This window comes from Miniopterus schreibersii (assembly GCF_964146895.1).
Source record: "Miniopterus schreibersii genome assembly, chromosome: 11".
NCBI classification, from domain to species: Eukaryota; Metazoa; Chordata; class Mammalia; order Chiroptera; family Miniopteridae; genus Miniopterus; species Miniopterus schreibersii.
This window is the reverse complement of record NC_138111.1, coordinates 9,264,145-9,277,174: the sequence shown is the minus strand read 5'-3', so window position 1 is coordinate 9,277,174 and position 13,030 is coordinate 9,264,145. Positions and strand designations below refer to the sequence as shown.

At 42.5% G+C, this 13,030-nt stretch overlaps 1 protein-coding gene across 1 annotated transcript; it reads right to left on the bottom strand.

Moving 5' to 3' along the window:
• Nucleotides 1–1,147: 1,147 nt before the first annotated feature.
• NDUFA8 (NADH:ubiquinone oxidoreductase subunit A8) lies at nucleotides 1,148–13,026 on the bottom strand. Its single transcript, XM_081150647.1, has 4 exons — nucleotides 12,825–13,026; nucleotides 7,423–7,586; nucleotides 4,389–4,554; nucleotides 1,148–1,464 (listed from the first exon to the last, which is right to left on the bottom strand). The coding sequence occupies exons 1-4, from the start codon at nucleotides 12,873–12,875 to the stop codon at nucleotides 1,327–1,329; spliced, it is 519 nt and encodes a 172-aa protein (XP_081006773.1). The 5' UTR covers nucleotides 12,876–13,026; the 3' UTR covers nucleotides 1,148–1,326.
• Between the last annotated feature and the right edge of the window lie 4 nt (nucleotides 13,027–13,030).

Below are 13,030 nucleotides of genomic sequence, written 5' to 3'. Positions count from 1 at the left end.
TGGCCACCATGAGGTTAATGGATGTTGCCGTGGCTGTTTTATAAATGTAAGAACCTGTTAGTTTTCTTCAGTAAATTGGAGAATGAGGCAAGGCAGCTGGCAAGGAATGTTTGCAGAACAGGTGGGAATAAGGGTCACCCAAAATGATTCCCACTGTGGGGTCACACAGGGAGGGGGCAGGAGGGAAGCAGACCTTGCAGTGATTTGTCTTTACTGTCCTAACACTTTGGGCAACAGGCCGGTACCTCATCTGCCCAACACACAGCAATCTCCTCCTTAAGAGTATCCAGAACAGGAGTAGAAAGGCCTTTAGAAAGACTTATATGACTTCACTCTTTTGAACTGCACATTGGAAACCCACGCCCAGGGAGTTGAAATGACTTATGCAGGGTCATATACAATTTGAGGCCACAACCAGGTGTAAAGTGACCCAGTCAGATGCAGAGGAAATAGCCCAGTAGTGAAAAGAAACTGAACGAAAGGGAAAAATAAAGACACAGTAGGGCTTTGAACCAGAGCTTTATAAATACTTGTGGCTTCAACCTGCCCAGGAGGTAGATAAGCATGTTCCCTTTAGTTTGTCCTCAAATTCAACCTCTTGCTAGAGGTTAAGGAACACACCCAAGGTTGGAATTGACACTCAGACCTCCCGACTTCCTGGCTTTGGAGCTGAGAGCTCAGCCTCCACCTCCCTGGTCTATCAGGAAAAACATCTGGGTTATAATGCTTGAGGATGGGATATCAAGGGGAAGTGGTGGAAGTTTGGTTCTTTAAGAAACTCTGAGCAAGACTGCCTAGGACCCAGCCAGGAGGCCCCTCCCATGGCCTGAGTCACGGGCTCAAACGTTTCTTTACTTCTCCTATGCTGGACACTTCCCTTACATGACCTTTAGGGAAATCTATTTCAGAGGTTGGATGGGAAAGAGAGCTGACTCCAAAATGTGTGAACACACCGTCCCCCCTTCCAAGGAGCTGTCTCAGGTAATAAAGCCTTTCCTCCAGTCATTTCTCCACAATCTAACTGCCACACTGGCAAATGCTCCTCAAAGCAAAGAGAGAGGAACAGGCAGGACCACAAGAAGAAAATACAAGGGGAAGTCATCTTTAAAGGCCAAAAGGTTATATAAAACATAATAAAATACAACTGTTTCCTTTAAATTTTTTAATGGCCAGGAAATGGTATAGAATAACTGCCAAGTCACATAAATTAACTTTTTGTTAATGTTTGTGATCCCGGAAAGAACTCTATCAGACGATGCAAACTGCATGTGAGTTTTCCTCCATAGTCGTCTGGGCGCGTGACTGAATGTGGGCCATGGACCCATTTTACATGGTCCAGAAAAAAAGGCGGCTGCCATGCTTGGCAGGCTTCAGATCTCCTTCTACCTCAGGGTTGGGCTCTGGTCTTGGTCTTGAGTGATAGGGATTCTCCGGTAAAGGTCGATTTGTTTTCACTTTGGTGACCTGCGAGGGGTGAAGAGGAAAGAAGGAAAGGTGTTTGAATTTTAACCTGATGGTAACCTGAGGCAGGGAAGTAACTCAATCACATCCGCAGGCTGAAAGGTATAGAAGCTAGACCAGTGGAAAGACCAGAAGCGGAGAGCTGAGCCCACAGGCCAGGAGACAGATGGAGCACTGAACTGTTGAACAGGGAGGGAGATGGAAGGTGTTTACACCCACATTATCCCCCGATGGCCACAAAAATCTCCAATGGAAACCCAGTGGAAACTGTTCTCATTTTAAAGATGAGGTAACAGGCCCAGAAAAGACAAAAGGCAATAGTTATTAACTGTCTGGTTATCTAGTGGTCTGAACTCTTAGTCACTCCATGTAATATGACCAGGTTAGTCTTCCTATAAGTATAAATTTAAAAACATTTATCATGAACAGAGCTTTCATGTACACAATTAATAATTATTACCATAACCAGTCTACACAGCATTATCATCTCTAGTTCACAGATGAGGACAGGGAGGCCAACTAGCCTAAGATAAAGGTACACGGTAAATGTCAGAGCTGGTGCTGGGACCCAAGTCTTCTGACTACAAGCCCAGAGTAGTCTTTTGTTTGTTTTTAAAACAGTGTTCTCATCTCTGTGCTGTAATCAGAGATCCCTAATGGTTCTTTACTTCTGGAGAGACTAATTCCAAATGCCTCCAGCTGGCATTTGAAGCTCCTTTAAGGAATTCAAGAAATCTCTGAAATAAATTGAGAAAAATCTTTCTCAAACTGAAAGTCATAAAAGGACCCTTTAAAGACAAATTATTGTGGAAAGAACAATAAAACAAGTTCCTCTTCTTCATTACACTTAAAAGAAAAAAGGAGCAGAAGCAAGTGAATTCCTAGGTAAATGACCTTGGGCAGCCTATGGGACTATCAGCTCACAGGGTTATTAGAATAATATGCATAAAGTGCTTGATGTATATATAGCAGGTGCTCCATAAGTCATTTTCAATATTAATATTACCCGGATGATGGGACCACAGGTGAGAGCGCAATTCTGCCAGGGAAAGCCAAACTTCAAAGGACACGACATGTGAGCTGAGACTAGACAAGTGGGTAGGAACTCAGGAGAACAGGAAGGGCAGGGCAGTCCAGAGGAAAGAGAAAGCAAAGTGAATGAAGCTAAAAGTCAGGCTTTGTCCGGCTGATTATCACCTTTCCAGAAAGAGAAGCTGATTTTAGTATAACTAAAACTGATAATCCTCTTAAGGAAATACACTTCTGAGAAGAGTTCAGAAAACAATACTTTTTTAGGTTTTTAAAAATGTTAACACGAAGACTCAGGACTAAATATGCTTTCTTAACAGCATGATTTGTTAACTCTCCTTTCATGAGAGAGAGAGATGAGGAAAGGTAGTTTTCATTATTAAATATGTAAGTTCCATCCTTTTCCAACTTAGAATTATCAACTATTAAAAACAATTTGTTCACCCTGAACTGTGTGGCTCAGTGGTTGAACACTGACCTATGATACAGGAGACTGTGGTTCGATTTCCAGTCAGGGCACATGCCTGCATTGCAGGCTTGATCCCCAGTGGCGGGCGTGCAGGAGGCAGCCGATCAATGACGCTCTCATTGATGTTTCTCTCCCTCTCCCTCCCTTTCCCTTCCTCTCTCTGAAATCAATAAAAATATATATATATTTTTTAAAAAAATAATTTGTTCAGTGCAGCAAAAGAAGGTGTCTGAAGTAAAATAATCCAGCCAGATTCTAAAAACATCATCAAATTGCTAAACCATCCATCTACTTAAGACACCGAGCTTAGGACCCAACTATCCACAGACACTAAACACCAACAGAGGGAACAGACAGTAACTGTGGACCTGTGAGCCCGGCCAGAGGCTGGGGGCTCACACAGACTCTCTACCTTAATCCTCACAGAAAACTAGGGATTAACATGGGTTCCATTTTACAGCCCTGGAATGACAGGAAATTTTAAGCAATTTGCTTGGGATCCTATAGCAATTAAGTAGTGGAACCAAGATTCCCATCTATTGTCTGTCTCCATTCAAAACCTGAGTGTCTCCTCCATGCCTGGTACACGTGCTGTCCCAGAGGGGATGGGTCAGATCAGAAAGGGCCTCCATGCCCGAATATGGAGAGGACACTTTATCTGGCAAGCCGTAGGGAGCCTCTAAAAAGTTTTTTAAAAGGAAGTGACATTTGTTTTCCACACAGATCATGCCTATCATGAAGATGTAATTATTTCCTAAATTCTCCATTTGCAGAGGAGGCACTGTCTTCTTAAACCCGAACTGATGCACCTCCCCTCCCAGAAATTCATAAAGCCCAGGTTAGGAACTCCTGTCCAAGAAGTGGGGGCAGTGAGAGGATTCAAACATTCTTCCAGGAGATGCTGATCTACAGGACGGTGACTGAATAAAGGGAGACAGGGTGGGAACTGAGGCAAAAGGACATTCAGGTTTCCGGCTCTGATGCTCCAACAGATGATGGTATCACAACTGAGACAGGAAATACAGGAGAAAGGGTAGGAAAACACACCTTCTAAACTACAGGCATGTACTTTTACCTTAGGAATGTTCCTGAAAAATCTGGCACAACCCTGACCCTACTTCCCCGCTCAATTCTACAATCATCTCAGTGTTTTCAACCAACTGTGTCCCCTGCACTTTGTCCCCATCTGCTTGCTTCTGCTCAATTAGCTAATTACCCACAAATAAACCTGCAATGCTGGAAGTCTAAAGGAGTAGCTCTGTTAAACGCCCTTGGGACTGTGTATAATCACTCCCTAATTAACCTGGTGGGTTAATTTGGATTTCTCACATTGTACCTGTCTATACTCACAGACCCTTTTCTGACCACCTCCTGCCTTTACCCGCCCCTCAGTGAGAAAGTGAGCCCACCAGCAGGACACCCTTTTCACCTTGGACAGTTCTCCCAGGTCAGGTCGCACCCAGCCCAGCTTGTCCAGCACACACTCGTCAAACTTTGCCTGCTGTTTGCGACAGCGACGGAACAGCTGCAGCCCGGAATAATCGATGCAGGTCCAATATTCTGTAAAAGGTTCTGCACAGTGACGCTTTATCTGCCTGGAAAAGAGGGCTAGGTTATGGGGAGCTCTTCGAAAAACAATGAAAAACAGAGCCGTGGGGGAAAAATAGATACAGACCTCCTCACTTGGATCTAAAGATGATCAGCTTAGCAAGTTTAGAAGAGAGGAGGCATAATCAGAGATGGGCATGCTGACAGAAGTCAGAGGGGACAGAAAATGGCAAAGGAGACAGAATTTTAAAGAGCAAATACACAAACTACCAACCAGAAGATCCTGGGAGCATTCAGTGTAGAGGCAAACTGCCCTACACGTCTCAAAAGCTAAGGTCCTCATTCTATTAATACACAGAACAAAAACAGACTACTGTTGTCAGTAATAAAATGAAATTATATTTGATGCTCTCTGCTAAGAAGCAAGGTAGCATATTAATTCTGTGACCACCAAAATAGTTGAAAAAGTAACTTTTGTGTATAAAAGGGATGCGCCTCAATTATTTTGCAGAGTTCCCCTTTTCTTACCATTCAACCTTCCTAGTAATCAAATAAATGCAAACTAAAGCAAGAATGAAATACCATTATTTTATGTAAAAGCTGTATCTGAGGCAATAGAAGAAATGCAGAACACTTCCTGCCCCAAAGGAATAATTTTGAACCACTTGCTTGTCATACTCCAAGAATCTAGCTACGCTCAACACAGGAATCTTATTTACCAGGGCTCAGAAAGAACCCCTGACATAGCCTATGGAAATACATAGTGAAAAATCTGCTTTGCATTCCTGCTCAGTTCCATTGTTACCAATTTCTTATGTACCCTTCCCAGTATTCTGAGTATAACCTTGTGGGTAGTGGGGTGTGCAGCAGGAAGGAAGAAGACTACGAAAGCCTTAGGGAACTCTTCTGAATTACCTCTAGCCCCACTGGGCTGGATTTCCACGGCGCACAAAAGTGCACCCACTAAACTCTACTTGCAGATCCCTCTGGTAGAGAGCTACCATTTCAAATGGGAGTTTTGTAGAAGGCCTGAAAACTATGACTCCAGTACTTAGTCTCTGCTCTGGGCCCTGTCACCCTGGCAACCACACCCAATAGTTATCTACCAATGCCTTCAACAAGCAACATCAGCAGTGAGAAATTCCTCTGCTGGAGGCAGTTAGACACCTCGGGAACTTGTGAAATCCAAACATTTCCCACTTAAATGTACTACCTCTGGGCCAAAGGAGAAATGCTTTGCCAAAGTTCTCTTAGAAAATAAAAAATCTGGAAGCATTTGAGATCTTGCTTCCTGGCAATGTCGTCAGTTTTGGCTCAGATAAATTCTTAATAAAAAGAAAATAAAAATTTTTTAAATAAACAATGTTAGTAATCAAATCAATGCAAATTCAAGCAAGAATACCACTTTGTACTTACCAAACATCTAAATAATATGTAATGCTGGTGAGGTATACCAAGATACAGTGCTGAGAACGTAAAAATGTTCAAAGTCTTTTATAAAATAATCTCACTGCTGGGCAATTTATGCCAAGGAATTAATTTTAAAATGAAAAAGATCTACACACAAAGGTGATCACTGCAAACTTATCCAAAACAATCAAAGCTGGAATCAACAATGATGTTTAATAACAGGAATTGGTCAGGTACATTATGACTGGTTTACCCACTGACAGAATATTATATAGCCAGTAAAAATGACCATGAAGACAAATAGCAACTTGAAAGAATGTTCCCAAGTTTCAAGTGAAAAATAAATTTTAAAATGTAGGCACACTATGATATTAACCACAAAAATATCTTTGCATGTGGACAAAGACAGCAGAAACAAAAAAGAAAAGCAGCTATTATGTGACAAAATTTGATTTTTTCCTCTAACGTCATTATAGCAGACATCTGTGGGTTTTGCCTAGCCAGCAGTCATTCTCCATTCTTCTGTAGCATCCTTCTAATTTTCCTCTGGGAAACAACCCCTCCCTATTGCTCAGCAATGTGGTTTAGATGAATCTTAAGTCTACTCCCACTTCAGGTCTGACCAATCACAGCACTTTATCTCCTGCAACTCAACTGATCCAAAGATATGCATGTGAAGTCAACCAGCCAGGCCAATCAGACTCATTCCAGGGACCTCTGCTCATATTACTGGAAAATTTGCATTCTTTGTCTACATCTGCTAAGCAAGTGGCATAGCAGCTTGGAGCGGCTGGTGTCCATTTTTGCTATAGCAAGGAAAGAGTCTCTTTGAGAATGAGTTCGACAGAGAAAAACAGAACTAAGAGGCTGGGGGAAGAGGGAAAAGACATCAAGTTGTTGCGAAATTATTTAAGCCCTTGAATCCAGCCCTGCCTGATGCCAGTCCTATTTCTGGATTTAACAGTTGCATGAGCCAATTCCTTTTAAGTTCCTGTCCCTTTTAGTAGAGATCTGATTAATATGGCTGTTAAAACATTTTTCTACAATTACAATTTGGATTTTTTTACTTATAGTGTCAAGCACAGTGGCCTACCCAAAAGCTTGACTCTGAACACATTTTTTTTTCACCATAATATGTGTTCTGTAGTGATGGTCACGATAACAATCTAGTGATACCTGCTAGCTAGCACTGAGTCGAGTTGTTTTTATGTGCTTTTTCAATTTTTTTGTAACTATCCTGTATAAGATATGTATTATTCTATAATTTGGAAATTAAGATTCACGAAGATTTAAAAACTTGCCAAATAATAAAAGGAAATAACAAATAACAAAAATAACTATCAGTTACTGTGTGCTTACTTTGGTCTCTCTGATTTCAAAGCCTTGCAATGCCTACTAACATTAGTCACTAAAATGATCCTTCCCTTTAATTAGCTGGCTGTTCACCGAGATACATATACCTTGATGGTTCAACCAGATAGGCACCGATGTGGGAAGATTCTTACCTGAAGAACTCCAGAGCACACTTGTTGACAAGCTTGCCTTCCTCTAAACACCGCCGTGGGTCCTTCTCTTCCCAGCGGCACAGCATGAACTCCTTGTTGGGTTTGTCGCACTGAGCGCCATAGTGATGGGCCGCAGCTTTAAGCACAGCCGAACTGACTTTCACCTGGGCAAAGAAGCAATGGGACAAAGACCACATTTATGACCAGGACATCACTTCCTCAACTTCACCTCAGGCTTCAAAACAGAGGGGACACAGGCTGCTCTGACTTTGCCAAAAAAAGTAAAGACAAGGGAATTGCCATAATGACCCTTGATGATCTACAGCTTTAGACATCACAAAGCTCTTTCACATCCGTGGCTTTCTACACCTTGACAGCCATCTCATTTGGCTGATGTTACTACCCCCCTTTAGACACAAGGAAATGGCAGCCCTAATAGAATCCTTAGGTCTTTGTGACAGAGAAGTGGGGCTCCGCAGGAAGATGGGGGCTTCTGGGACGTAATGGGAAAAACCGACTCCGGGGAACTTTCATGAATTTCCTCTCCAGGAATAGAATAGAATATCAGAATATATGAGAACATTAGATAATACCTATCTAATATTAGAATAGTAGAATATGCCTAATAGAAGACATATAAAATTCCCAGAAGAATGCAGAATCACAGAAGATGAGAGACTGAAGGGATCAGTATGAACATATAGTCCAGCAAGTTATGACTAAAAATAAAGTGCGAAAACGTGTGAATTTTTAAGAATTATGGAGTATATCCATGGTAGCCATCCCTACAGCTATGTCAGTCACACTTGCATGTCAGTCCATTTTGTTGAGGAACCAAGGTAGTTACAGCTGGCTCAGGAACTGCACAGTCCCGGGCCTCCCTACCACCAGCTGCTGCAGCAAGGGTACTGGGGATACAATAGCTACAAGAGTTAAGAACACATGAACTATGCCCTCTCATCCAGAACGCAGCACAACTCTCTGCTTATTCAGGTCATTCTTATGTCCTTCGGTTAAAATCCGTTTCCTTCATATAGGAAGCCTGCGAGTATTCCTCGGTATTTTAACATTTTTGATACTATCTAAATAGGGTGTTTTTTTCTATTAGATTTTCAAATTGGCTACTGCTTATTTGTACATTGTATCTTCTCTCTAGCCATATCTTATTGAACCCATGTCAGTTCTGATACAAAACTCAAGAGAATTAATGGGAAAACTTCCATTTACAAAGAAAAACTGCTTCCTTTTCTTTCTGATATGTGACCTTTCTTTCTTCTTCCTTCCATCTTATTGCTCTGACCCAAACCTCCAGGACAGCACAGATGAAGAGCAATGGCGGAAGGCATCCTTGCCTTTTTCTTAACTTTAAAGCACAGCTGGGAATGACATTTGCTGTTGGTGTCTGGGATATGGCTGCTTAGATTTTCCTCATTAAGAAAGTTTCTTTCTAATCCTAAGTGGTTCTGTTTTATTGCTCTTCTCCACCACGAAAGACTGAAAATGTTCAGGTTTCTTTTTCACTAATCTATAAATGTAATGGAGAGCACTAATAAATTTTCTAAAACTGACCCATTGTATCTAGGATAAAATCTAGCCTGTCATAGTGTATTATGCTTTAAGATACCACTGGATTTGACCTGCAAATATTTTATTAAGGAGTTTTATGTGAGAATTTTATAATTATTATTTCTATAATAAAAAAATTTTAAATTTTATTTTTTATGAAATTTCACCCAGCTTAGTTTAAATTATTACTAAGCTAAAAGGCAAAGAAAGATGAAGAGAGTAATTCATCTACATGCTATAGGAAGAGGAGAGTAAAGTTATGACTAAGTCTACTAATACTACAATTGTTATAACTACCACAGCAATTACTTATGATGTAAGTGAAATTTGCCATGACAATGCTAGTAAATTTGTTTAAAAATCTGTGAGATTTTGCATTACAGTTTTTGATAAGAGAAGTTTATTTAGGTTAATTAAGTGGCACACACTTGTTTGCTATATTACCTACAAAGGATTGGGAGAATAAAAATCAAGAAGTAAACTTTTTTTTAAAGCATAATATATTTTAAAAATTAAGTTAGCTCTATTTACTTCTTGGTCAAATGCCTTAAAAAAGCTTTGATGGCTGATTTAATGACTCAAATGCCTTCATAGCTATCATGCCCCAAGAGACTATGGCATTCTTGGCTTTACTTTCCCACAAATGTCGAGGTCTTGCCAATATCTAGGTGCACCCGTGTTGCTGAGCATGTAACATACGCTGTCACAGGGAAATAAGGGATGAGAACCACACACTGAATCTATCCCAAGGAAAAGGAGAGAAGTGCTCAAGATGACACAGCAGGTCAGTGGCAACCACAGAACCGGAATCCAGAGACTGTGACCTCCAACCAGGCCTCTTCCCATGAGATCACCGTCACTGAGGTGGCACAGAACTTCAGAATGCCATCACCTCGCCTCACCTGCCTCTTCACTGAGACTGATGAATTCCCATAGAAACGACATCTTTCACAGCTGCGCCTGTGAATACCCTCTCAAGTTCATTCAGGATCCTGGGTTTCAAAGAACACACACTTCCAACCCCCTTCCTCATTTACCCTCACGACCGCTTCACAGCACAGTGGGTTTATCTTATCTGCAGGTGTGAAAAGGGAAGCAGAAAAAGTCTTCAAATCTACAGCCAGTCTTCTGGTCCTGTTCGCTCTTCCTTAAACCATGTCTGCGCCTCTTTTTATAGTGCTTAATTTATACTATGCTTTATATTTTACTTAACTTTGGGAAACTGAGGGATAATTGTACCTATGAAAGAACTGTTATGATTAATATATTGAGAACAGTGCCCAGCACACAGAAAGTACATCATAAATACTAGCTAGTATTTTTACTAAAAATTGTCAATGTGTGCAAGGATTTTTCCAGTCCAAAGCTTCTGACTACTCTCTCTCCATAGGGCGAGTCATGACTCCACAGTCAATGAGGTCCAAAATATGTTTAACTTGCCCTTCAAACCTGCTCCGTCTTCTGGCTTCCTCTGTCCTAATGTCAGGAGGGCCAGGTTGCAAATCCAACATTGACTCCTCAACCTTTCCTGCTTCTGACACCTAAGTTGTGGCTAAGTCTGATCATTTCTAGGCAAATCTGTTCTTTCCTCTCTGTAAGCACAGTCACCAATTATGTTGGGGTCGTTAATATCTTCCTCAATTATTTCAACATCCACCAAGACTAGTCTCCCTGTTTTCCTTGTCTTCTCTTCAATCCATTCTTCACAGAGCTGTTGGAGTAATCTTCCTAAAAGATAATTCTTATTTTACTCTGCCACTGAAACAAATTAGCAACAAAACCCTGGAAGGATTCATGTTTAACAGAATCATAAAGTCTGAACTTCCTATGGGGTATTCAAAGCCTTCTGGATCCAAACTACCCCTCCAGTCCTCTACCCATGACACTTCAAAAAAGGACTTCTTGCTTTTCTCTCCAAACACTGAACTCCCTGGTCCCAGGACCCATTTTTGGTCCCCGGTCTTTTCCCATCTCCTTACCTTTGCTCAGATCCTACCCTCACTTAGAAAGCTCTTCACTCCATCTCAGCCTATAATTCTTATATTTTGGCCAAGAAGTGCTTTCTTTGTTCCCTTTACAGCCTCAGGGAGTTAATACAGATGGAATCATTTCATCCTACAAATAAAATAACTGTGTCTGCTAATCAAGGTAATCGAGCAGTGAGGCCTAGAATTTAGCTAAACTTCAAATCCTACTCTCTTTTCTTAAGCCATGTCTTCCCCTCTTCCATTTAATTATACTTAGTCTTGTATTTTAGTTATTTATCTGATTATGTTTCCCAATTTAAAAGTGTGTGAAGCCTAAAGGCAAATCCAGATATAGAATACTTGCAGAAAGTAAAACCTCAGTTGTTTGTTGAACCAAATTCAAGTTCCAATGAAAAATACAGCAAGTTGAGAGTAAGGCAGCGTCACAGTGGGGCAAGAAACAGAAGACTCACTGTTGGCAGCACTCACACCACCCCCCCACCACCACCTTTCAGTAAATGCCACTTTATGGAAACGTTTCTGAACACAACTAAAAATTTCTTCATCTGAGGAAAATAATAGTTGCCATTCTCACAGGCATATAAGATTAAGTGAAGTAATACAGGTAAAACACTTAACACTGTGCCTGGATATCATTTCTGGCACATAAATTTTAGTCTTGCCCTTCCTCTCCTCCAATGTCACCTGATCTTTCTCCTATTGGGTCCTGCCACTCCTCTGCCTTAAAACCTTCCACCTCTCCCCATCACCTCACTTGTAGGATAAAGTCCAAACTTCTTAGTCTGGCCTTGTGGAAGTTGCTTCCCAGTCCTGCCTCAGCCCGGGTACCTCTCCTGGCTCAGCAACTGCTGCTTTTACACCCAACACTAGAGGCACATCAAATAGCACTTGTCCCCCGGAACAGAAAAGGTTCTGCCAGGCCTTCTCACTCTTTTGGGCTTTTGCCCGGAATACGGTAGTTTAAAGCATAGCTTTTAAGATCAGAGCTGGGTTCACATTCCAGCTCTCCACTTACTAGCCATGTGACCTTGAGCAAATTACTCCTCTCAGGACCTGTTCCTAACTTACAACATGGAGAGCCCATTATATCCTTCCTCCGTGTTTCTGGAAGGATCCCGTGAATTAATGCATGTAAATCCCGCTGACATCTGGAAAGGGCTTGCTCATGTGCGCTATAATTAGTATTAAACTGCCTTCACTCCTCACAGCACTAACTGCACTGTACCCTAACTGCCTCTTTGTATGTCTGTCTCCCTATTAGATTATAAACTCTATGAGGGCAGGGACATTATCTATATTCCAGTGTATGTTCATACGGTAATTATTCAAATACTCTTGAATAACTGAATGTTTTAAATGTCCTATTACCTAACCCTTCCCAGGGTTCTGGCAACCTCACTCTCCACCACCACCTCCTTTTACTGTGGCCTCCTACCTCCCTTCTAATTCACTGGGCACCGACGATGCTACTTTAAGGGGACTCTCTCTCTCCCCCTTTACTGTGAGCCCCCGGGGTTGCATACTTACTCCGCAGGGAGGTCTGAGTATTAAGTGACATAAAGAAAAGTGGCCCTGGTTGGTGCTTTATAAAAAGTACCACTATTACTCACATAAGGAAGCAGGTCGCTATGGGGGGAAGGGGGGAGAGTTCTCGCGCGACTGCGGGCTGGGGTAGGGCGACCCCCGGAGCTGAGGAAGGGGCGTCCGGGGGTTGACCTGTGCGTGCTGGGGAGCTCGGGGTAGGGGGGACCGGGGCCCAGGCTGCACTGAGTCGAAGCCAGACTGGGCCCAGGCCCGGGAAACTGCAGCCCTATAGCCTGCTTGCCTGTCCTCCCGGACGAGCCTCACCTCCTCCACTTTCAGATCCTCCACAGTGGGCAGCTCCACTATCCCCGGCATGCTGTCGGCAGCCCCGACCCGGACGAGGCAGCCGCAGCCGCGTCGCCCCCGTCTCCTTGAACTCCCCTTTCGACCGCCGAGGGCCACCTAGCGCCTGCGCATGCGCAGCTGGCGGCACGCAAGCGCACTGCTCCTCCCGTCCGCGAGCCACGGAG

Bases quoted from the DNA above. Each gene is read 5' to 3' on its own strand.
- NDUFA8 (XM_081150647.1), bottom strand. From the start codon at position 12,875: ATGCCGGGGATAGTGGAGCTGCCCACTGTGGAGGATCTGAAAGTGGAG. The intron at 4,555-7,422 runs GTAAGAATCTTC...CCTCTTTTCCAG, and splicing joins TGTGCTCTGGAGTTCTTCAG to GCAGATAAAGCGTCACTGTG. The intron at 1,465-4,388 runs GTGAAAAGGGTG...CACCCCTCGCAG, and splicing joins ACCTGGGAGAACTGTCCAAG to GTCACCAAAGTGAAAACAAA.